This window comes from Macaca fascicularis, chromosome 15, assembly GCF_037993035.2.
Source record: "Macaca fascicularis isolate 582-1 chromosome 15, T2T-MFA8v1.1".
In the NCBI taxonomy this organism is placed as follows: Eukaryota; Metazoa; Chordata; class Mammalia; order Primates; family Cercopithecidae; genus Macaca; species Macaca fascicularis.
The window spans coordinates 46,569,708-46,595,003 of NC_088389.1; the positions used below are offsets into that span (position 1 = coordinate 46,569,708).

The following is a 25,296-nucleotide window of genomic DNA, read 5'->3' on the forward strand; positions in this document are numbered from 1 at the left end:
TAAACCAACTGCCTTAAAGATGCTCAAAGAGCTAAGTGAAAGTTCTGACTGTGTTGACAGATCAGAAGAGAAAATGAAGAAGACTGAAGCTTCAAAGCAGAAAAATGAAGGGAATATGTATCATTCACCATTAACTTAGAAGGCAAGGGTCCACTTTACAAAAGAACCACAAACATTTAGAAAATCAATGCAGAACACTGCGGCCACCACCACCACCACCGCCACCACCCCCCCAGAAAAGCTACAGGTAGGTTTAGCAAAGCTTGTAGATGATCAGACCTGCTCTGATAATCTAAAAGGGAGAGAGACCTAAGAACTCCAACCTGGAAGAACCTCTCTACATCAGACTTCATAAAAAAGACTCCAAGAGAGGTATCTCACCAATTTCTCAGGGTGAAAAACACTTTGCTTGGAAGTCGCAACTTACTGAGCACCAAAGGATTCATTCAGCAGAGGAACCTCACGTGTGTTCTGGCTCAAGAGAAGTTTTCTCAGTTCAGACCTCTATAGGCACTAACATTTCCACACCAGGGAGAAACCCTAATACGTGCTACATTTTATGAAAAGCATTTTGACGGTGTGCTTTTCAGAATCGCAAGATATTTCTCCCCAATGATCAAGAAATTCCACATCTGATAAAACTATTCTGAGGTGAAAACAAGAGCAAAACAAAATTAAATATTTATTCATATACTCACACACACAGAGAACCTCCAGTGACTCTCTATTGCACTAATAAAGCAATAAACCACTCTACAGAACTGGAAAGGTCTTTGTGGTGCAGGTTCTGAACTATGGCAGCAAGCACTGCAACTGACTCCTACCCTCACCCCCCAGAGACACCAAGACAAGTTATAATCAAGCTGTTGAAATCCAAAGAGAAAAGGAGAATCTCAAAAGTGGCAAGAGATAAGCAAATCATCACATAAAAGGGATCCTCAGTGAGACTGCTGATTGCTCATCAGAAACCTTGGAAGCTAGAAGGCTGTGGTGTCGTTATACTCAGCGCAGAAAGAAAAAACAAAACAAAACAAAACTGTCAACTGAGAATTCTATATCCAGCAAAACTGTCCTTCAAACAAGAATTTATCAATAAAAGGAAATTACCTTATCATAATAAAGGTCAAATATGAAAAAACCACAGCTAACGTCATATGGAATGATACAAAATTGAAAGCATCTCAGGAAAAGGCACAGATGCCTGCTAGTGCTGCTTCTATTCAACACAGTAATGGAAGTCCTAGCCAGAGCAATTGGCAAGTTAAAGCCATTCAAACTGGGAAGAAGGAAAAATTATCTATTTGCAGATGCCATAATCTTATATTTAAAAATCCCAAAAATTTCACAAGAAACTGTTATGACTAATAAACAAATTCAGCAAAGTTGCAAGATACAAAATCAACACTCAAAACTCAGTTATGCTTTACTAACAAAGACCCATTTACAACAGCATCAAAAACAATAAAATACTCAAGAATAAACTTGACCAAGGAGGCAAAAGTCTTGTACAATGACAACTATAACACATTGCTGAAAAAATTAAAGATGGCACAAATACATGGAAAGACACCTTGGGTTTACAGACTGTAACGTTTCATATTAATATGTCCACATTACCCAACAGATCTACAAATTCAATGCAAGCCCAATCTCCATGCCGTTTTCCACAGAAACCAACCAACCATCCTAAAATTCATTTGAAATCTTAAGGACCCCTGAATAGCCAAAACAATCTGGGAAAGAACAAAGCTGGAGGCCTCACACTTCCTCATTTCAAAAACATACTACAGGAAAACAGTGTAATCCTGATTACAAAACATTACTGGAGTAATCAAAATAGCGTGGTACTGGCATAAAGACAAACATACAGACCAAAGGAACAGAGTAGACAGTCAGAAATAAACATGCATGTATATGGTCAAATGATCTTTGACGAGAGTGCAAAGAATGCATGATACGGAAAGGATAGTCTCTTCAACAGATGGGGCTGGGAAAACTGGATATTCGCATGCAAAAGAATGAAGATGGGCCCTTCACCATACATAAAAATCAAAATGGTTAAAAGACTTAAACATAAGACCTGAAACTACAAAACTCCTAGAACAGGAGAAAAGCTTCATGACATTGGATTTGGCAATGGTTTCTCAGGCATGACAACAAAAGCACGGGGAACGAAAGAAAAAATAGAAAAATCGAACTTCACCAAAATTAAAACCTTTTTTCAAAGGGCATTAAGAATACAATGAAAAGGCAACTCACACAGAATGGAAGAAAGTATTTGCAAATCATTTACCTGAAAAGTTCTTTATATATTCTGGATATACAAAGAACTTCTACACCTAAACAACAATGGCAACAAAACCAATTAAAAAATGGGCAAAGAACTTCAATCAACATTTCTCCAAAGAGATACAAATGGTCAATAAGCACATAAAAAGACAGTCAACATCACTAATCACTAGGGAAATGCAAAACAAAACCAGAATAAGATACCACTTCAAACCCATTAGGATGTTTGTTATAAAAAAGAAATAGAAAATAAGTGTTAGCAAGGGCAGGAATATTGAAAAAACCCTTGCACATAGCTGGTGGGAATTTAGAATAGTGTAGTTTCATTTCCTCAGGAAGTTAAACATAGAATCATCATAAGATAAAGCAACTCCATTTCTAGGTGTATACTTAAAAGAACAGAAAGCACCACTGATTATAGCAATGTTATTCTTGATAGCCAAAACGGTGGAAACAACTTAAATGTCCACTGGCAGATAAAAGGATAAACAAAATGTGGTATACAAGTACAATGAAATATTATTCACTCTTAAAAAGGAATTAAATGGAATATTATTCAGCCTTAAAAAGGAATTAAATTCTGATACGTGTTACGACACAGCAGAACCTTGAAAACATAATGCTAAGTGGAATAAGCCACACACAAAAGGGCAAATATTGTATGATTCCTTTCATGCCAAGTAATTAGAACAAATTTGTATAGATAGGAAGTAGAACAGTGGTTACCAGGAGCCTGAGAAGGAGAAAATGGGGCATTATTGTTTAAGGAGTACAGAGTTTCAGTTTGGGATGATGAAAAAGTTCTGGAGATGGACAGTGGTGATGACTGCAAAAAATGTGAACCTATCTAAATGCTACTGAGTTGTATAACCAAAAAGTGTTTAAATGGTTAATTTTATGCTATGTATATTTTACTACATTAAAAAGTAATTCTAAAATAAATAAAGTTAATTTATCGACAAAAACCTTGCCTTGTCTTGTGATATGAAAAAAATTTATACAAGCTCATTAAGAGGAAACATTATTTAAAGCAAGGACTTCATTTTAAAGTAAAATGTGTCACAGTGCTCTTAATAAAAGCAATCCTATAAGGAATCAAAAGATATTTAAAGCCTTTTGATAATGTGACTTAATCCAAAAGTGAATTTAAATATTTGGGTGATGGGCCAGAGTGAATGTCCCGCAGGAAATTATACAGACTTAGCTACTGAAATCAAGACTTTGATAAATTATTATCCAACAGAGTTTGAGGCAGCCCTCTGTAGCTAGTACATGGTATTTAGAAAGTTCATATTGGATAAAGGACTTATATCCAGAATAAAAAGGATTACAACACAATATCAGCAACTCCATTTTTAAATGGACAAAAAATCTGGCAATAAAACACTTCACTAAGATACATGAATGGCTGAAGAGCACATAAAAGATGCTTTGACATTATTCGTCATCTGGAAAATCAGAGTTAAAACCACAAAGGAATATTTCAAACACTAGAATGGGTATAATTTTTAAAAAACAGACAATGACTGGCAAGATTGTAGAGAAATGGGAACCCTCACACGTTACTAGTCAGAATGTAAAGTAATGCGGTCACTTGGGAAAACAATTTGGCAGTTTCCTAACAAAGTTAAACAAAAATTTACCATATGACATAGCAACTCCCCTCAGGCATCTGCCTAAGAAAAATGAAAACATGTCCACACAAAGGCTTGCACGCTAATGTTCAAAACACTTGCATACCAATGTTCAAAGCAGCATTATTCCTAACAGGCAAAAACTGGAAAAACCTCAAATGTTCTTCAACTAGTGAATGTACAAAGGATCCACATAATCTAATATTATTTATGATAAAAAGGAATAAAGTACTAGTATCTTACAATATGGATGAACTTAAAACACATTAATAAAAAAATATGGAAAGATCACATATAACATAAAATGTACAGAAAAAGACAACTCTAGAGACACAAAGTAGACTGAGTAGTGGGTGCCTGGGATTAGAAGTTGGAAGGGAGATTAACTGTAAACTGGAATAAGGGATCTTACTGGGATGATGTTCTAAAAAATGGATTATGGTAATGGTTACACAACTCAGCAAATTTACTAAAATTCACTGAATTGTACACTTGATATGGTTTTAATGATATGTAATTTGTACCTCAGTAAATTCACTGAAAAAAATGTTTATACTCTAGATTCCCAATGGATACTGGGATAAAACATTGTTATGAATATTAGGGAGTCTAAGAGTAATCATCCTGGAACAAGTCTTTTCTGAAGTCTTTTGCATGTTTCTTCAACTCTTTCTATAAATTATATTTTTCAGAAAACAAAACTTAAACCAAGTTTTTTGTCTTTTCAGAAAAAAACTTAAAACCATCATGAATGAGTCTCATTATAAACATTCCTTTCGTGGCTAGCATGTGATTGGTTGGTCTGCTGAGCAATAACTATGCAGACCAATTTATCACACGGCAATATTTAAACTGCAGGCTTGGGGTTGGGGAGGCAAAAAAAACCTTCTCCCAGAGGTAGCATTTCACACCTACATACATTAGTCACAGTAAATGTTCCTGAGTCTAAGATCAGCATTAAGGATCGCTTTACTTCCATAAACCAAGAATTTTCTTGTTTAGCTCTCTTTCTATAGGAGCTGCCTACAATTTCAACTTTAGGAACTTATTTCTAGACCATTGTCCATGGGGTTTCTCCAGAACCCTATGACCTGAAGCCAAAACCTCACTCATTCAGGGCCTTAAGTTCCTTTTTCAGTTGGAAATTATTATTCAGACTCCACCAATGAAATTTATAAGGAATAATCCACCAATACCCGTATATTCCATTCCTCTGAGGTCTAATGTCACGAAAGAAAACTTAACTGAAAATTTTTTCTGTATCAATTCTACATTCATTCCCTGAACTTTACTTGCTATCAATGGGGTCTCTTTAGATTTTAGGGTGTCTATTCTCAAAATGGTAGGGATTATAACAGAACATTCCTACAGTGGGAAAGTCAGGTTACATACATGAGAGAACTAGCTAAGTCAGAAAGTAGATTCCCCATCAAAAGGTGGCAGCTGCTACCCAGGACCAGCTGAGTGCTTTACAGAAATATAAGCCCAGTGTTGTTAGCCCTTATAATTTTTTAAGACAAGCATTGTTTTTAGTATGAAATGCCCTAATTTTAGACAGCGGCAACAATGTACACACACACACACACACGCACACCCCAAGTAGACAAATTGTTAGAACAGCTTTTAACTGTTGCCATACAGAATGCTTACACTCCAGTTGCAAAAAAATGTACTTGCTACAGGCAACATTGTTTTAAAGTAGAATTTTTGCAAACCAAAATCCATCCAGAACAGCTGTTTTCAGCACACTTCCTTCGCCTCAGCCCCCATCTATTTTCCTAGGACTGTTACTCTCACGGCTGAGATGGCTCCCATGCAAGCTTTCTGGCTTCTCAGTCCCCTTGGCCAATGCCAAAAGAAAAAGAGCTCCCTTGGCCAATTAAAATACTCCCTCAAGGAAAAGCTGTTTGAGTTTCACTGGCCCATTCCTAGTTACAGCATTTCAGGGATTCCTGTACAAAGTTTTCAACAACTATACTGCATTCTCACTAAGCTAGAAGTCCAGCATCCTGGGAACCAGGCTTGGTGGAGTGTACCCGTAATGTCAGCTACTCAGGAAACTGAGATGGAAGGATCACTTGAGCCCAGGAGTTCAAGACCAGCATGGGCAACATAGTGAGACACCATCCCAAAAAAGAAAAGCGGAAAAAAAAAAAAAAAAAAAAGAAGTCCAGCATCCTGAATAGTGGTATTTTTCACTAGAGAAACTTGAAAGTAATGACAAATAATAAAAAAAAAACTTATGTCCACAGCTTCAGAGATTATCAGGAATATCAAAAAAACCAAAAACTAAAAAACCAAAAAAGACAAAAATCATTAGTCCCATCCCTTCATTCTGCTGGTGAAGAAAATAAAATTCTGAAAGGTCAAATGACTTGTCCAAGGTGTATACAGCAAGTTAGTTGGCAAACTGGGACAGAATCCGAGTTATCTGACTGCAGTCAAGTTCTCTTTCCATCACACTACATGGTAGTGGAAGAAATCAGAGGGAAATCCCCTGAAGAAAAGAGTTTTTCCAATTCGTTTGGCCTCAGAATCATTTTGCATTCTTCCCTTTCCAGTGACTTTACCAACTAATTACTGTTTACCAGCTGTTGCCATCCTTGAAAAGAAGAGGGATGGGCAAAAGAATATTTTTCCTGCCAATTTATGAAAGTTGCAGCTACTGATCAATATTGTAAGTTTATATCCCAGGGTTTCAGTAACTGACAATTTGAATTCAATTCCCCCCATCTTAATGTAGTTCCAGGATTACTCTGCGGCATGAAATCCCCGATGTCTAATGAGGCCTGAATTACTTTTAAATGTCTTCTCACATTCGTTACATTCATATTCTCTCCTTCCGGTGTGAATTTTCAGGTGTTCTACAAGGATTGAACTTCGACTAAAGGTTGCACCACAATAGTTACATTCATAGGGTTTCTCTCCTGTATGAATTCGGTGGTGCTCATTAAGAGATGAACTCTGACTGAAGGACTTCCCACATTCTTTACATTTATAAGGTTTTACACCAGTATGAATTCTCTGATGACGACTAAGCAGTGAATGAGTTGGGAAGGCTTTCTCACATTGGTTACATTTGTAGGGTTTTTCTCCTGAATGAAGTCTTTGATGATAGATCACAGATGTAAAATGGCTAAAAGTCATTCCACAATCATTACACAAATATGGTTTTTCTCCAGTGTGAATTCTCTGATGCCGGGTAAGGCATGAATTCTGTCTAAAGGCTTTTCCACATTCGCCACATTTATAGGGTTTCTCTCCAGTATGAATTCTCTGATGTTTGGAAAGGGATGAGCTATGACTGAAGGATTTTCCACAATTGTTACATGTATAGGGTTTTTCTCCGGTATGAATTCGCTGATGTTGAATAAGAGATGAACTGTCACTGAAGGGTCTCCCACAGTCTTTACATTTATAAGGTTTTTCTCCAGTATGAATTCTCTGATGTTTAATGAGGTGAGCACTTAGGGTGAAACCTTTCCCACAATCATCACATTTGAAGGGTTTCTCTCCACTGTGAGTTCTATGATGTGGCGTGAGCGACGAACTATCACTAAAAGCTTTTCCACATTCATTACACATATAGGGTTTTTCTCCAGTGTGAATTCTCCGATGTTTGGTGAGTGAGGCGCTATAGCCAAAGGCTTTTCCACACTTACTACATTTATGAGTTTTTTCTCCAGTCTCATTTCCCTCATCTTTATTTAAGGCTGCTTCTTGACATGAATCTTTCCGACATTTCTCACACATAGGGATTTTTCTCCTAGAAAGAGTTGATCTTCTAATAAAGATTATCCCACACTTACTGCATTTTTGGGACCTATCCCCCAAATGAATCTTCTGACGTTTCTGATGTTCAGTAAGAGCTGAAGAATGACTTAAGACTTTCCCACCGTCATTAGATTTCCGTGACTTTTCTCCAGTGGTTTTCTCCTTGCGGTTCAGAACGAGGTCTGAATGAAAACTGAAGGGTTTCTTGCTTTCATTATACCTCCGAGATTTCTTCCTCAAGTAGACTTTCAGATGTTTAATTAAGTCTGAAGTTTCTTTGAAATTATGTCCAAAGGGGCTTTTACCTGGGTCAAATTCCTCACCCCTACTGCCACTCCCACGAGTTTTGTTTTGTGTGACTGTTCCTTTTGAATTTCCCTGATTACCGTGATCATCCTCTGAGCTGCCACAGTATTGCTGGAATTCTTCCATCAAGCCATAATCATCATCCCTGAGGCATCTTTCTATTATTTTATCTAAAGCCGATTCATCTAAAAGAAATAAGAAATAGAGTATTTCCTGTTTGCAAGAAAGGAAGCTGTTGTATTTGGGTCTGAAATAAGAATACATTAGTAACTACAAGGAATACAGTTTCGATGGTTCTCAAAAAGAGCTTTATAAAATAGACAAGGAAAAGACAATATAGGAAAACAATGTAAACATATGGGTTAAGAAAAATATTGAGAAAGATGAAAAGTTTGTGCTTTACAGTTAGATACAAGTTTTTGCCCTCATTTTGAATTTTTATAAGAAGTTCAGGACGGGCGTGGTGGCTCACGCCTGTAATCTCAGCACTTTGGGAGGCCGAGGCAGGCAGATAATAAGGTCAGGAGATCAAGACCATCCTGACTAACATGGTGAAACCCCACCTCTACTAAAAATACAAAAAATTAGCCAGGTGTGATGGCATGAGCCTGTGGTCCCAGCTACTCGGGAGGCTGAGGTAAGAGAATCGCTTGAACCCAGGAGGTGGAAGTTGCAGGGAGCCAAGATTGTGGCACGGTACTCCAGCCTAGGCAACAGAGCAAGGCTCCATCTCAAAAAAAAAAAAAAAAAAAAGGTTCAAACCTATTCTCCCTATATCGTAATTTTTCTCTTTCCAGCAATGATACCACAAACATTTGTCGAATATTTACCAAATGCCAGGTCCCGCACCAAGCACGATGTAATAAAAATAAGTACAATATACTGCACTTAATCTTCACAACAACCCTACGGAGTAGCTTTTATTACCATCCCGGTTTTATGGATGTTGACAACTGGGAACATAAGAGTATTAAGTAGTCTGCCCAAGGTCACATGTATAATACGTGATAGAGCTAGATTTTTAACTTAATCTGAAACCAAAGCCCACGCTCTTGATCCCTATATCATATCACCTCTCCGCAAAGCAGAAAAATAACACTACTTTGTTGAAAAGAGTAAACACATCATAGATATGCAGCACCACCAATATAGACTTTCAAAGATTACAAGTTGGCCCTATCAGCCTTACATATACACTAATCAGGCATCCATTTTAAGCCTCTCCTACACTGTTGCAGTTCCAGTACTATTCTTCTGACCTGCATACTTCCTACTACCTAGAATGCATTCTCACAGCACCCTCACTCTCACAAACATAAATTCGACAGGGCTTAGGGTTCAATTGCAACAATCTCCAGAGCTCTCTCCAATACCATACTCTCACTGATTATGCTATTCTCAGAATTTTTGAATTCACTAATTAACTACATCCTGGCTTTTTGCCATGAGGTCACATTGTCACTTTTATGAAACTATTTTTTCAACAGATAATTATAAAATACAAAGTTACTCAAAATCGTATTACCTAGAAGTTAACTAATGGTTAATACACAATTCTGTATATTTCCTTTGATGTTTCTATATAGTTTAAAACAGAAAAACTGTGTAATTTGTATTGTTACTCTTTTCACTTTGTATTGTTACTCTTTTCATTTATGATTATTTCCCATTTTACTGCTAATTTTTCTTTAAAAAAATTTTTTTTTTTTATTTTTAGAGACAGGGTCTTACTCTGTTGCCTAGGCTGGAGTGCAGTGGCATGATCACTGCTCACTGCAGTCTCAACCTCCCCAGCTCAAGCAATCCTCCCATCTCAGCCTTCCAAGTAGGTAGAACCACAAGCAGGTGTCACCACATCTGGCTAATTTTTAAAAATTATCTGTAGAGATGGGGTCTCCCTGTGCTGATCAGGCTGGTCTTGAATAGCTGGCCTCAAGTGATTCTCCCACTATGGCCTCCCAAAGTGCTGGGATTACAGGTATGAGCCACTGCACCCAACTTGTTAATTCTTCATAAAGATAATTTTAATCAGTGACATGATAATCATCATATAGATATAATTGTTCATTCTCTCTTTTTTTTTTTTGAGATGGAGTTTTGTTCTTGTTGCCCAGGCTGGATGCAATGTGCAATCTTGGCTCACTGCAATCTCCGCCTCCCAGGTTCAAGCCATTCTCCTGCCTCAGCCTCCCGAGTAGCTAGGATTACAGGCATGTACCACCACGCCCAGCTAATTTTGTATTTTTAGTAGAGATGGGGTTTCTCCACGTTGGTCAGGCTGGTCTTGAATTCCTGACCTCAGGTGATCCACCCGCCTTGGCCTCCCAAAGTGCTGGGATTACAGGCATGAGCCACCATACCCAGTCTCATTCTCTTATTGAACCTTTATCAAATAATACTTCCTGAAAAACAGAGTCATGAAGGCAGAATTACTAAACCAAAGGGTGGAAACTAGGTTATACTGCTTTACATGACACATGAGGAGCAGAAGCCCCTGAGTACTATCTCTGGTCAAATATTCTTTAAATCTTTGCAAATTTAATTCATAATAAATAGTATTATTGCTTTAAATGTGCACTGTATTGCTAACCAGTGAGTTTGAACAATTTTTTCATGTTCACGAGCTATTTAAATTTTAAATTTTGTTGGTGATCCATTCAAGTTAGTCCATTTTCCTAACAGACTTAGTGTTCCTTATTGATTTGAATGAGTTTTTTTTTTTTGAAATGGAGTCTTACTCTGTCACCCCAGCAATCTCTGCTCACTGCAACCTCCACCTCCCGGTTTCAAGCAATTCTCCTGTCTCAGCCTCCTGAGTAGCTGAGACTACAGCTGCCCACCACCACATCTGGCTAATTTTTGCATTTTTTAGTAAAGACGGGATTTTACCATGTTGGCCAAGCTGGTCTCGAACTCCTGACCTCAGGTGATCCACCTGCCTTGGCCTCCCAAAGTGCTGGGATTATAGGTGAGCCACGACACCTGGCTGAGGTTTTTTTGTTTTTTGTTTTTTAAATAAATTATGGCCATTGACTGCTGTATCTGTCAAAAACTTTCTTCTCTAATGTGTCGTAAATAACTTTTAAAACAAGCTGTATATCAACATGAGGCTTTTTTGTTTGATGTAAGATAATTGGGGAAGGAACATATATTCACACCAGTGCTGCTAGAACTACTCATAACACTTTTAGAATCCATTTTTTAAATTCCCCTCCAAAATGCTACTTAAATGTGATAAAACAACTATTGTCCTTTATATATGTAATCACAGTTGACCCTTGAACAACATAAATTTGAACTGCAAGTGTCCATTTACAGGTGGATTTTTGTTTTTCTAAGAGATGGGGTCTTGATCTGTCATCCAGGCTGGAGTACAGTGGCATGATTGTAGCTCACTGCAACCTCTAACTCCTGGGCTCAAGCAATCCTCCTACCTCGGCGCACACCACTGTGCCTGGCTGGTTTTTAAATTTTTTGTAGAAACAGGGTCTCATTATGCTGCCCAGGCTGGTCTCAAACTCCTGGCTTCAAGTGGTCTTCCCGTTTTGGCCTCCCAAAGTGTTGAGATTACAGGTGGGAGTCACCATGCCCAGCCTGTGGATTTTTTTCAATAAACACGTTAGAAAAATTTTTGGAGATCTGTGACAATTGGAAAAAACTTGCAGACAAACTGTGTAGCCTAGACATGTCAAAAAAAAAAAAAAAGTCATGAACTTTTAAGATATATAGATACTAATCTATTTTGTCATTTATTGCTATAAAATGTACACAAATTATAAAGTTAAAATTTATCAAAACGTACACACACACTTACAAGCCATACTTGGTGTCATTCACAGTCTAGAGAAATGTAAGCAAATGTAAAGATACAGTATCAAATAATAACTGGGCCAGGCACAGTAGCTCACCCCCATAATCCCCACCACTTTGGGAGGCCAAGGTAGGCAGTTTGTTTCAGCTCAGGAGTTGGAGACCAGCCTGAGCAACATGACAAAACTCTGTCTCTACAGAAAATACAAACGTTAGCTGAATATGGTGGCATGTGCCTATAGTACCAGCTACTCAAGAAGCTGAGGTGAGAGGATTGCTTGAGCCCAGGAGGTAGAGGCTATAGTGAGCTGTGATCATGCCACTGCACCCTAGCCTGGATGACGGAGCAAGACCCTGTCTCAAAATAATAATAATAACAACAACTGCATAAAACGAACTATAGTACATACTATACACTGTAATAATTTCATAGGCATCTCTTGTTGGTATTGCAATGAGCTCAAACGTCTGCCCTAAGTATCCACTTAAAATGCCAGGTAGGCCAGGTGCAGTGGCTCACGCCTGTAATTCCAACACTTTGGGAAGCCAAGGCAGGCAGATCACTTGAGGTCAGGAGCTTGAGACCAACGTGGTTAAACTCCGTCTCTACCAAATATACAAAACTTAGCTGGGTGTGGTGGTGCATACCTGTAATCACAGCTACTTGGTAGGCTGAGGCAGGAGAATCGCTGGAACCCAAGAGGTGGAGGCTGCAGTGAGCTGACATCACACCACTGCACTCCAGCCTGGGTGACAGAGTGAGACTCTGTCTCCAAAAAAAAAAAAAAAAAAAAAAATCCATATCATGCTAATCATCTCCATGTAAGCAGTTCACGTCTCCAGGAAATTGCCGGTCACAGTAAAAATGGATCTCTTGCAGTTCTCTCCTATTTTTCATTGTCTTTAGTGCAATACTGTAAAACTTGAATAACATCATGGGACCCATACAAAGTGCTGCTAGTAGCACTGGAAGTGCTGCCAACAAGCACAGAATAGTCACGATAATTCAAGAAAAAGCTGAACTGCTTGATATGCACCATAGACTGAGGTCTGCAGCTATAATTGTCTGCCATTTCAGATAGACAACATAAACTTAGTGATCTGTACACACAGTACAGTGCTGTAAATGTATTTTATCTTTTTGCCTTAATAGCATTTTTCTCTGGCTTACTAGAATATAGTATATAACAAACATATGTAATTCTGTTTATCAATAAGGCTTCAGGTCAACAGTAGGCTATTAGTAGTTAAGTTTTTGGAGAGTTAACGGTTATGCATGGATTTTCAACTGTACGGGCGGAGGGGGTCAGTGCCCCTAATCCTTATGTTGTTCAAGGGTCAATTGTATACTGGAAGCAGCCAATAAGTTGACTACAATAAATGTTTGAGAAGATGGAATACAGCAAGATGGATTATTGCTTCTTTCTTTAAGATAAACCAAGGTATCGATACATATAATAACTTATTTTTATTTTCATTTTGTTTTTTTTGAGACGGGGTCTCGCTCTGTCGCCCAGGCTGGAGTGCTGTGGCGCGATCTTGGCTCAGTGCAAGCTCTGCTTCCCAGGTTCAAGCGATTCTCCTGCCTCAGCCTCCCAAGTAGCTGGGATTACAGGCACCTGCCACCATGCCCAGCTAATTTTTTTTTTTTTTTTTGTATTTTTAGTAGAGACGGGGTTTTACCATGTTAGCCAGGATGGTCTTGATCTCCTGACCTCGTGATCCGCCCGCCTTGGCCTCCCAAAGTGCTGGGATTACAGGCAGGAGCCACTGCGCTCGGCCTATTTTTATTTTTTTTAACGTAAATTTAATGTATATAAATCGTGGCCAGGCGTGGTGGCTCCCGCCTGTAATCCTAGTACTTAGGGAGGCCAAGGCGGTTGGATTACTTGAGATCAGGAGTGATCCACCTCCTTTCCATGCGGAAATGCCATCTCTACTAAAAAAAATACAAAAAAAATTAGCTGGGCGTGGTGGCACGTGCCTATAGTCCTAGCTACTTGGGAGGCTAAGGCAGGAGAATTGCTTGAACTCAGAAGGCAGAGGTTGCAGTGAGTCAAGATTGCACCACTGCACTCCAGCCTGGGTAACTCTGTCTCAAAAAATAATAATAATAATAATAATGTATCTAAATTGTAAGATACAGGTAAGTATAAAGAAACCTAATCCTGGTCAGGCACAGTGGCTCACACCTGTAATCCCAGCACTCTGGGAAGCTGAGGTAGTTGGATTACGAGGTCAGGAGATCAAGACCATCCTGGCCAACATGGTAAAACCCCGCCTCTACTAAAAATACAAAAAAATTAGCTGGGCGTGGTGGCACGCGCCTGTAGTCCCAGCTACTTGGCAGGCTGAGGCAAAAGAATCACTTGAACGTGGGAGGTGGAGGTTGCAGGGAGCCGAGACTGTGCCACTGCACTCCAGCCTGACAACAGAGCAAGACTCCATCTCAAGAAAACAAAACAAAACAAAACCTAATTCTTCAAAGATAACCAGTGCTAACATGAATCTTTTCCAGATATTAAAAATCCATATATTCTATGTATTCAGGCATGTGTTATTCCCTTTAGCAAAAATTGAATTATTATACATGCTGTCCACTGGGTGAATTCCTACTTATTCTTCAAGATTCAACTCAAATGCGAATTAAAACCTTGCTCCTACATATTCCCACAGCTCCTTATACACGTGCTTGATATAGTATGCATCACAGTGTTAACACTCTTGTTTCGATATGTCCTCTAGTGTCCATAAATATGCACCGCTCACAACTCCTCCTGTGGAGATATTACCTGACAACCTCTACTGCTGCTCTATGAATTCAACACTGCATCCACACCAGTTCCCACAAGCGGCTCCCGGTCAATGATGGAGTACAGGGATACTTACAGAGGCCCATTTCTTTGAGACACAGGACTCCTCTGATAGGTAACTATGGTAAGGACTCCTGTTTGGCCTTGCCTAAACTTTTTTGGAACTGCACTTCAGCCGGGCACGGTGGCTCATGCCTGTAATCTCAGCACTTTGGGAGGCCGAGGCAGGCGGATCAAGAGGTCAGGAGTTCGAGACCAGCCTGGCCAACATGGTGAAATCCCATCTCTAATAAAAATACAAAAAATTAGCCGGGCTTGTTGGTGGGCGCCTGTAATCCCAGCTACTCGGGAGGCTGAGGCAGGAGAATCACTTGAACCCGGGAGGCGGAGGTTGCAGTGAGTTGAGATAGTGCTATAGCACTCTAGCTCGGGAGACAGTGCAAGACTCTGACTCAAAAAATAAAAATAAAAATAAAAAAAGATAGAACGACACTTTAGTCTAAGACTTTTCCTACCCAATCTGCCCTACTTCCTGTTCTCATTCACAGGTTAGACCAGCATTATGCTCTGATAGCTCTCCCGGCTTCTTCTAGTTCCCTCCTCATTTTCCTTCACTGAATCTTTCTCCAGTAAACATCTTACATGGCTAATCATGTCCTGGCATCTATTCAGAGGACCCAAACCAAGTCTCCCCCATTAAAATGAACATTTCAGGAAGGCAAGGGCTCTATTCTAATCATCTTCATATTTTAGTATCTAGGCAGCCCAACATTTCAAAGAGTCTTCTCAACAGACTTGCTAAACAACTGTTTTCATTTCGTTGTGCATTTTTCACCAACTCACCTGGTCGGGAGCCTTTTGAGACTTCTTCCAGCAGCCATGGCAATTCAACCCACTTCAGCTGGGAAATCAACTCTAATTTTGAAACTGGAAAGTCTGCTCATAGAGAAAAGAACAGAAAATTGCTGTTTTGCATAGAATAAAGATATCCCAGCACTCATATATAGCCTCTGGTTCTCCAGGGAAGATAAAAAATGCTACCAAAATACACAGACATAAATACTGGAACTTGTGACAAAAATGGGAAAAGGTATTCCACTGATGAAATCAAAATGATGCTTCACATTTCCAATTCAATGAAGCAAAGACCTTTTCTAGAAGATACACTGCAGAAAAGCACATTTTCAGAACTGGTTTTTTGGATCAGTCCTATCAGTCCCTGGGTCCCCAGCCAAAACAAAGTACTTCACATAGCACTTACCTTTCAATAAAAGGGGACAAAAAGAGACCCAAGGCTAAGCACTAGGTAATGAAGAAAAGGTGTCTTTACCCAGAAATTCTAGGTTCCTGAAGTTTTCCAGTAGCACTTCCTTATATAGCTCCTTTTGAAAAGGCTCCAGCTTCTTCCACTCTCCTCTTGAAAAGTTCACAGCTACATCCTTCAATGTTATAGATTCCTAGAACACCAAACAGCTCTTTTGTATTGGACTATTCCCAAATAGAACCTAAGTTTTGTTTTGTTTTGTTTTTGAGACAGGCTATTATTTCTCTGTCACCCATGTTAGAGTGCAGTGGTGCTTCATGGTTCACTGCAGGCTCAACCTCCTGGGCTCAAGTGATCCTCCCAATAGTAGTGGGGACTGCAGGCCTGTGCCACCATGCCTGGCTTATTTTTAAATTTTTTGTAGAGGCATTGTCTCACTATGCTGCCCAGGCTGGTCTCGAACTCTTGGGCTCAAGTAATCCTCTGTCCTCTACCTCCCAGAGCACTGGGATTGTAGGCCTGAGCCACTGTGCCCAGCCTGGATAGGATATAAAGAATGGTTTTGATAGCATGCAAGTTTTTAAGAATTCCAAAGTAAGCTACGGAGCGGCTATTCATTCTCTGACTTTTATAAGTGATTCAGAACAAAGGTACTACACAATCCCTGCCTCTTCCATTCAGTCTCTAGTGTTCAATACTGTACAAGAATTCTCTGGAATATATAACATTGATCAAGTTCACCCTAACACATCGATTTCTAGGACTAAAATATTAAATGAAGGGCATGATTTACATTCCTGAACCCTAAATTTGCAGAATTAATGTAAGTTTACTACAGGTAATAATTGCATAATATCTGCAACTGCATTCCAAATTTTAACTTCCAATTATAAGCAGCAATTATCTTCTATCATATTCGGAGAATCTATGTTCAACAACATACTCACACTTGCAATTACTCCACAATTACAAACAAGAATACTGACTCACTAAAATACTCTTTCCTTCTTTTTTTTTGAGACGAAGTCTTGCTCTGTTGCCCAGGCTGGAGTGCAATGGCATGATCTCGGCTCATTGCAACCTCCGCCTCCCGGGTTCAAGTGATTCTCATGCCTCAGCCTCTCAAGCAGCTGGGATTGCAGGCATGCACCACCACATCCGGCTAATTTTTCAAATACACTTTCTATAGCATTCTCTGCATGCTTTTTGAGAGGCAGTAGAGCAAAATGGCTATTGGTACGTGTATTACCTTCCTCTGGGAGCTGTAACAAATTACCATAACCTTGGTGACTCAAAATAGGAATTTGTTCTCTCACAGTTCTGGAGGCCCGAAGTCTGAGATCTAGGTGTTGGCAGGGCTGTGCTCCCTTCAGAGGCTCTGGGAGATAATCTGTTCCTTGCCTCTTCCTGCTTCTGGTGGCTGCCACCGTTCCCTGTCTTGCAGCCCTATCACCCCAAACTCTGCCTAACTCTTCACATCACCTTCTCTTTGTGTTTTCAATCTCCTCCTGCCTCTCTAGCAAGGACACTTGGGATGGCATTTAGGGCTCACCTGTATCATCCAGAATAAATTCCTCATGTTGTTTTCTTTTTGTGAGACAGGGTCTCACTTTGCTACCCAGGCTGGAGTATGGTGGCGCAATCATAGCTCACTGCAGCCTCAACCTCCCAGGTTCAAGTGAAAGACTGTCTTTCCCTGCCACCTCAGATCCCGGGTAGCTGAGACCACAGGTATGTTATTGTGCCCAGCTAATTTCTAAAATTTTTTATATAGACGAGGGTCTCGCTGTGTTGCCCAGGCTGGTCTCGAACTCCCAAGCTCAAGCAATCCTCCCACCTTGGCCTCCCAAAGTGATGTGATTACAGGCACGAGCCACTGTACCCAGTCAAAGATGTTCTTTATCATGTTAAGATTTAAGGACATGTACCTCTGCCTGGGCACAGGGGCTCATGTCTGTAATCACAATGCTGTGGGAGGCCAAGGGAGAGGACTGCTTGAAGTCAGGAGTTCAAGACCAGCCTGGGCAACACAGCAAGACCCCAACTCTACAAAAAATATTTTAAAATGAGCTGGGCAGAGTGATGTGCGCCTGTTGTCCCAGCTACTCAAGAGGCTGAGGAGGGAGGATAGCTTGAGCCCAGGACTTCAAGGTTGCAGTGAGCTATGCTTGCACCACTGCACTCCACTCCAGCCTGGATGATAAAGCAAGACCCCACCTCCTAAAAAAAAAAAAAAAAAGAAGGCAGGCAGGCCAGGTGCGGTGGCTCACACCTGTAATCCCAGCACTTTGGGAGGCTGAAGTGGGTGGATCATGAGGTCAGGAGTTCGAGACCGGGCTGGCTAACATAGTGAAACCCTGTCTCTACTAAAAATACAAAAATTAGCTGGGAATGGTGGCACGTGCCTGTAGTCCCAGCTACCCGGGAGGCTGACGCAGGAGAATCACTTGAACCTGGGCGGCAGAGGTTGCAGTGAGCCAAGATCCCGCTACTGCACTCCAGCCTGGGCAACAGAGTGAAACTCTGTCTCAATTAAAAAAAAAAAAAAGAAAAAGAAGGAAATGAACTACTACTTCCACCTGACTAATTTTAACAGCGGTAACTGCTGAATTTTAGTAAATTTTTTTGTCTCATTAGAATCAGACTCATGGCATTCTGTGAACTGAAACAAAACTGCATGCGGAAAATGAGGTGTCAGTTCCTTGAAAGGGAGACTATATTTATTTCATTTTATTTTGTTAGAGAGAGGGTCTTGCTCTGTTGCCCAGGATGGAAGGCAGCAGTGGCGTCATCACAGCTCACTGCAACCCTGAACTCTTGGGCTCAAGTGATCTTCCTGCCTCAGCCTCCCAAAGTACTGACTGGGATTACAGGTGTAAGCACCGTGCCTAGCCTTTGATTTTGTATCTTAATATCACTCAGTAGGAGCCCAGTTAAGTATTCACTTAGGAATAAAAACCATTGAAAGGAAACTTACACGGGACTCAGTATTGGGACAAACAGCGACCATTTTATCCTCTTTTGAGTTCTCCTCTTGGGAAACAGTAGAATCTTGAGAGACTGGATCTAGGAAAGGGGAGAAAACCAGTCCAGTCTTTCAAATAAATTCCTCAGACTAAAAATCTTTATATATATATCTATATATTTCTAAGTGATACACAGGAAAAAAACTAAGTCAGTTTCTCCTACTATACTCACAACACAAAATAACTCTGAGACTTCAGATATGTGGGGGTGTTTCCCCCACACCCGGCAAGCAATTCTGTGTTGGATTCCCCAGCAGGCACCAGCTGGGTATCCTCTAATTCATTTCTAATACTATCTACCTGGAGACAGCATTAGCTCCCAAAGGTTAAGGCCTCAGTCTCACAAGACCGACCTCCACTTCAGATGCCAGTCTCATGTCTGAGCCTCCAGGGCTTTGACCAACAAGATACAAATTGGGGATCCCATGAGCCCCTCCCTGGGTTCCAATAACTTGCTAGAGTGGCTCACATAACACTTTACTTACGTTTACTTGTTTATTGTAAAGGGTATTACAAAGGATACAGATGAACAGCCAGATGGATGATATTGCACAGGGCAAGATGCTTGGCACTTCCATGCCCTCTACCCCACTCTCCAGGAACTGCCACATGGTTAGCTATCTGGAAAACTCTCATGAGCTGTGTCTTTTTGGTTTTTATGGAAGCTTCATAGACAGGCATGACTGATTAAATCACTGGCCCTGTGATTAACTCAACCTTCAGTCCCTCTCCCCTCTGACAGGTTGGGGGGTGGGGCTGAGTTCCAACCCTGTAAGCACAGGGTTGGTTTCCCTGGCAACCAGCACCCTCCCCCAATTCCAGGGTTATCTAAGGACTTTCCAAAAATCATCTCATTAACATAAACTCAAGGGTGGTTAAAAGGGGCTTGTTATAAATAACAAAAAGACTGTCTTTCTCTTTTATAGCTCAGGAGCTGTTTCAGGAACCATGGACAAAAGGCCAAATATTTTAACAAAAGACACTCTTACTGCTCTAATCACCCAGGAAATTACAAGGGTTCTAAGAGCTCTGAGCCTCTCTGGATAAAAAGGTCAGAAGAAACAAAAAGTTGTCCACTCTTTAAAACAGAGAACAGCGATAGATAAAAGTTTCCTATAAAAACCTAGGCGTTTCCTCTTAGCTCATATAAAAATCCTTTCAAATCCTAAGCTCACGAAAACTGGTTTTCTTCTTTCTATATACCCTCAGTTTAAAAATGTTTAATTTGAACAACAATGAATTTTGAAGTATCCTAATTTAAAATATGTAGTAAGGTAAAATTGTGTATTCTTCATAGTGCTAGTACAAGGCCTTGCTCAAGAGTCACTCCAACCTGCTAATTGAATGAAAGCACCAGGTTAGTCTCAAGAGTTGACTCCACCAGATTCCTTACGACAAAAAAGAGGCGTCCAATAAACTCATAGGAACTAAATGTATCCAGTACCTTCAGATTGGCCCATTCTGGGCATACTACCAATGAGTGAGCCCTGCTCCGCAAGGAGTAGTAAAAAATAAATACATAAAAACCCTCGGATGTCAACAGCTCTTTTTCAAATAAGAAAAAGTATTTTTTGAAATCATACTCTACCTTCTTATGAAAATAATTTTAGGCAACTTCAGTAATTAGACAATCAATAAAAATTAAGAATTAGAATGACTTAAAGAGAAAAGTAGGGTGAATTTAAGAAAACTGTTATACCCTACAGAATCCTAGAAATCAATTCTTTTTTTTTGTTTGTTTTTTGAGACGGAGTTGTGTTGTTGTTGCCCAGGCTGGGGTACAATGGCGCGATCTTGGCTCACTGCAACGTCCACCTCCCGGGTTCAAGCGATTCTCCTGCCTCAGTCTCCACAGTAGCTTGGATTACAGGTGTGCACCACCATGCTGGGCTGAGTTTGTATTTTTGTAGGGATGGGGTTTCTCCATGTTGGTACGGCTGGTCTCAAACTCCTGACCTCGGGTGATCCACCTACCTAGGCCTCCCAAAGTGCTGGGATTACAAGCGTGAGCCACCGTACCCGGCCCGAAACGAATTCTTTATTGCAGGGGCCTCCACAAAGAGGCCCTAATTTTGTAGAAGCATGACACTGCAGTGACAAATCACAGAGGAGTCAGGAAATCCAAATTTTAGATACACTAATTAGCTATGTGACGGCAAATTAAGCGTATGGAGGTAAATATTATTTATTTCCCTATCTCAGAACTCTTCCAGAATACAAACTGTCATACATATATATCAGGAGCCCTATGGTAAATACGCTACAAATATTCCAAATATATTTGGAATACAAATATTCCAAATATATTTGGAATGCAAATATTCCAAATATTTGTAGCATATTACACTGCAAAATACAAATATTTGTATCATATTTGAGACTATGAATAGCTACAAATTTGAGAAAAAAGGCGAGCCACATTCCCTGAAAGGACTATTCACCCTAGAAGACTTTACATCAATATTTTATAATGATATCAATGTAATTCAGTTTATAGTTTATACATTTATATTTATAATATGTAATTACATACATAAAATTCAGGTTTTCCTGCCCTAAGGCTGTGGAACTGCACGGTAAAATAGTTACTAGTCACATTTGGCTATTTAAACTTTAAATTTGATTTAAAAAATTCAGTTCCTTATTTGCACTAGCTGCTTTTCATGTACTTAACTTGAATTGCAAAACAGTGCAGAAACATTTCCATCAGCAAAGACACTGACAGCCCTGCTCCAGCAACGTGCTAGTCCACACAGTGGAACTAGACATTAGGGCCTGAGCTGGTTGATTTGCCTGTGACTCCAAACACTTTCACAGATAACTTGTGTTCTTGAAGGGGATGGGAAAGAAATTACTGTGTCTTGAGCATCCACCATATATTATATCTTATCTTGTCTTACCTTTACAAGAAAACTACAGGAAAGATGATACCCCTTTTTAACGGATAAAAATATTTACATTCTGAGAGTTTACACAGCTTGCCCAAAATCACACAGTAAATGGCAGGGCTGATTCAAACCCAGTCCCAACTTCAAACCTCAGACTCCTCTTTAGCAGTAAATTGCTTTCTTTTGAGGAATTTACTTTCGGACTTTGAGGCAATGTCTCCTGCTTCCTCCCTCCCTCTATAAATCTCACCTTTTTCTTCAAGCATCTGGGTCAAGTCTTCTATTAGGGTCACCACCTCCTCACTACTCTCAGGATGTTGTGACTTTACCCAAATCCTGATCTCCCCAGGCAAAATGGTCAGGAACTGCTCAAATACCAAAAGCTCTAAAATCTGTTCTTTCGTGTGAATGTCTGGTCTCAGCCACTGAATGCAGAGCTCCCAGAGTTGACTCAGAGCTTTCCTGGGTCCAGCTACTTCTGAGTAACAAAACCACCTAAACCTCTGTCTGAAAGACTCTGCGTCAGCCGCATTTCCTCTTAAAATAGCTTCTTGCTCCCCAGAAGTAACCACTCTTGGGACCTCATTTTGTTCAGTCGAGGCCAGAGTTTGAGGGTCTGGTGAGATGGCTGTCATCTTGTTCAAGGGCACTACAGCTTGCATTGTGTCTCAGGGGCAGGAATCCAGTCCCTTCACACTCTAGTTGAGTATCAGTGCAGTCCACCAACAGGTACTATATACAGCCAGGAATATCAAAGGTTCCAGGAATCCAGTTTACAGTCCTGCAGAAACTGTCAAGAAGAAATATTAAGGCATTAAATAAGTAAAACAAACTGTTGTTAGTCCTAAAAACATTGTTCTTGGTTTGGTTCAGAGAAATATATCCACACACATACCTGCAAAGGCCTAGAAAAGCCCTGCTCAACTACTATATTAAAAAGATAATTTTCTTTCTTTCTTTTTTTTTTTGAGACGGAGTTTCGCTCTTGGTGCCCAGGCTGGAGTGAAGTGGTACGATCTCGGCTCACTGCAACCTCTGCCCCGGCCGGGTTCAAGCAATTCTCCTGCCTCAGCCTCCCAGGAAGCTGGGACTATAGGCACGTGCCACCATTCCCAGCTAATTTTTGTATTTTTAGTAGAGATGGGGTTTTGCCATGTTGGCCAGGCTAGTCTCGAACTCCTGACTTCAGGTGACCCACCCACCTTGGCCTCCCAAAGTGTCAGGATTACAGGCTTGAGCCACCGCACCCAGTCATAATTTTCTTTATAGTCAAAAGCCGAGGAGCGACTTAAGGGTTAAGGAAACAGTTGCTTTAGATTCAATACTCCTCCTAAACAAAATGTTATCAGAAAAGGTTCAAAAGGGGACCCAGTCGAAAAGCTATTTAACAACTCCTACCCTTTCTTAATGAAAGGGTACACATTTCTCACCAGTTGCTCAACTCAGAAGCCCAATTTAATATTTGACTTTCAAATTTCTCTTCCTCCTTACTTCTCCCCTCATCGATAACCAAGGTCTGGTGATTTTATTTCCTAAGAACCTCTCCAAAGAACCTCTCCATTCTATCCTACTGAAACTGCCTAAGTACAGGGATCTTCAATCCAGTCTCACACTGTAGCCAAAAAATTGCTTCTAACAGGCAAAATACGATCTTATCTCTCCCCAGCTTACAGTCCCTCACCAGCCCCCAAACGGTCTCTCGATAAAGTTCACATGCAGGGACCATGGCATTGTGATCTAGAGACACTGCCTGATGACCTCACCACTTGAGCTCTAAGCTACCCGATTGACACTACAGCCGTAAATTAGTATCTCCCCATTCCCAGACACTTCCTCTCTACATACCCTCCTAGCGTTCGCACCAAGGCTATTCCCTCTCCTCGGAATGTTGCTTTCTTTCTCCTAACAAACTTTTATTCGTTCTTTAAAGCCTGACTCCTTTCAACTGTCACTTCTTGTGTGATGCTCTGCTTGATCCCAAAGCACTCCTTTGCACACAGACTACCCTGTGTTGCCTGCATTCATTCATTCTACAAGTGACTGAGCAACTACAATGAGCTGGAACAGGACCAGGGGTCATGAGCTGCGGGGCCAGGCGTGGACAGGCCTGAAAGGGTCCTCACGCTCACAGAGGGTCCAGGAAATGACAATGCAGCCGGAGCGGGACTACAATGCGACAAGTGAAGGATGTGACAGCTTCGCATTGCAACTACCATACCAATAACAACCCACTTCCGAGTACAGGGCCCGGCACACAGCACGCATGACGTCATTTATTCCTCTGCCAAATATTAGGCGCCCACCATGTACCTGGCGCCGTGCGGGGCACCTGGGGCTCCGCGGTGACTAAGACACTCGGCTCCGTCTACAGAGTTTACACTGGAGGCCCGGTGAAAATGTGACGCAGCCAGAGGATCTCAACCGGAGGGAGTTAAAAAGGAGAGATTTCACCCCCCAGGGGTCCTGTGGCAATGTCTGGACACATTTTTGGTTAGCTCGACTGGGAGGAAAGGTGGTACTTGTTATCTAACGGGCAGAACCAGTGACGCTGTTACACATCCTGCAATAACGGGAGAGCCTCCCCCTCACAGCCACACCACACAAACAAAACAAGGCATTATCCCGCCCAAAATGTCAACAGTGCCCAAGTGGCGCAGGGAGGGATGGAGGGAAGCCAACAGCCCCATCCCGCAGCGGAGTGCGCACCTCCCACAGAAGCAGCAGCAGCGCAGCGCACAGCCAGTTGGCAGGCTGCTCCCGGCCCCCACCCCGCCCCAGGTGCGCCCTCGGAGCAGGCGACCCGGCCACGGCCCCGAAACTCGGGACCCGGGACGACCAGTACCTGCACCAGCATCCGCAAACAGCACCAACGCCACCGCAATGAGCTTCCAGAAGCTTGTCCCGCAGCGAGTGCGCGCGCAAGCCCGTGGGGACCACTGCGCCTGCGCAGAGGCGCTGAACCGGACTCCCCGAACGCGCTCGTGCAGCTTTCCGAAAGTCCGCGCTTTCCATAGGCTCCCACCTGCCTGTTGCGCATGGTCACTGGGAAGCGGCTAGTGGGCTCGGCTGCAGAATTATTGCTGCGCCAGAGGCTCCGAGGCCTAGAATCATTTGAGGTTTGCAGATCCAGGAGGCTCCATGTCTTTAGTAACCTCAGACCTTCCCTACCCACTCCCATCACATCCATTCCCTGAAATCTAAGGTGGAAAAATCCACCGCAGAAGCATATTAGCGATGCATTTAATGCAAATCATAATTAATACCACAACTTGAGTTAAACACATATTAATCTTATGACTTCCACACCTGCCCCCATGGTCCAGTCCACCCTCATGGCTCACCTGGATTATTGCAATAGCTTCTTGATTACACCTTACTTCTCTTGGCTATTCTCCACACCACAGCCAGACAGACGTTTTAACAACGTCAAATTATGTCCCTCCTCTGCTTAAAACCCTGCGATGGTTTCCCATTTCACTCAGAGTGAAAACC

General features: G+C 41.2%; 1 protein-coding gene across 4 annotated transcripts in view; it reads right to left on the minus strand.

Moving 5' to 3' along the window:
- Positions 1–24,730, minus strand: part of ZNF483 (zinc finger protein 483) — a 66,945-nt gene extending 42,215 nt beyond the window's left edge. For 2 of the 4 annotated variants that reach the window (XM_045373625.2, XM_005581079.5), the window contains exons 1-5: positions 24,647–24,730; positions 22,055–22,594; positions 18,868–18,956; positions 15,957–16,083; positions 15,470–15,562 (exon numbers count right to left, since the gene is read on the minus strand). In XM_045373625.2, coding sequence (XP_045229560.1) covers positions 15,470–15,562; positions 15,957–16,083; positions 18,868–18,956; positions 22,055–22,466 — 721 coding nt within the window. In that variant the 5' untranslated portion in view covers positions 22,467–22,594; positions 24,647–24,730. Of the gene's footprint in view, positions 1–4,777; positions 8,189–11,465; positions 11,683–15,469; positions 15,563–15,956; positions 16,084–18,867; positions 18,957–22,054; positions 22,595–24,646 lie in introns of those variants that run through there. The other 2 variants (XM_005581076.5, XM_045373624.3) reach the window with 2 other exon arrangements.
- Positions 24,731–25,296: the final 566 nt, after the last annotated feature.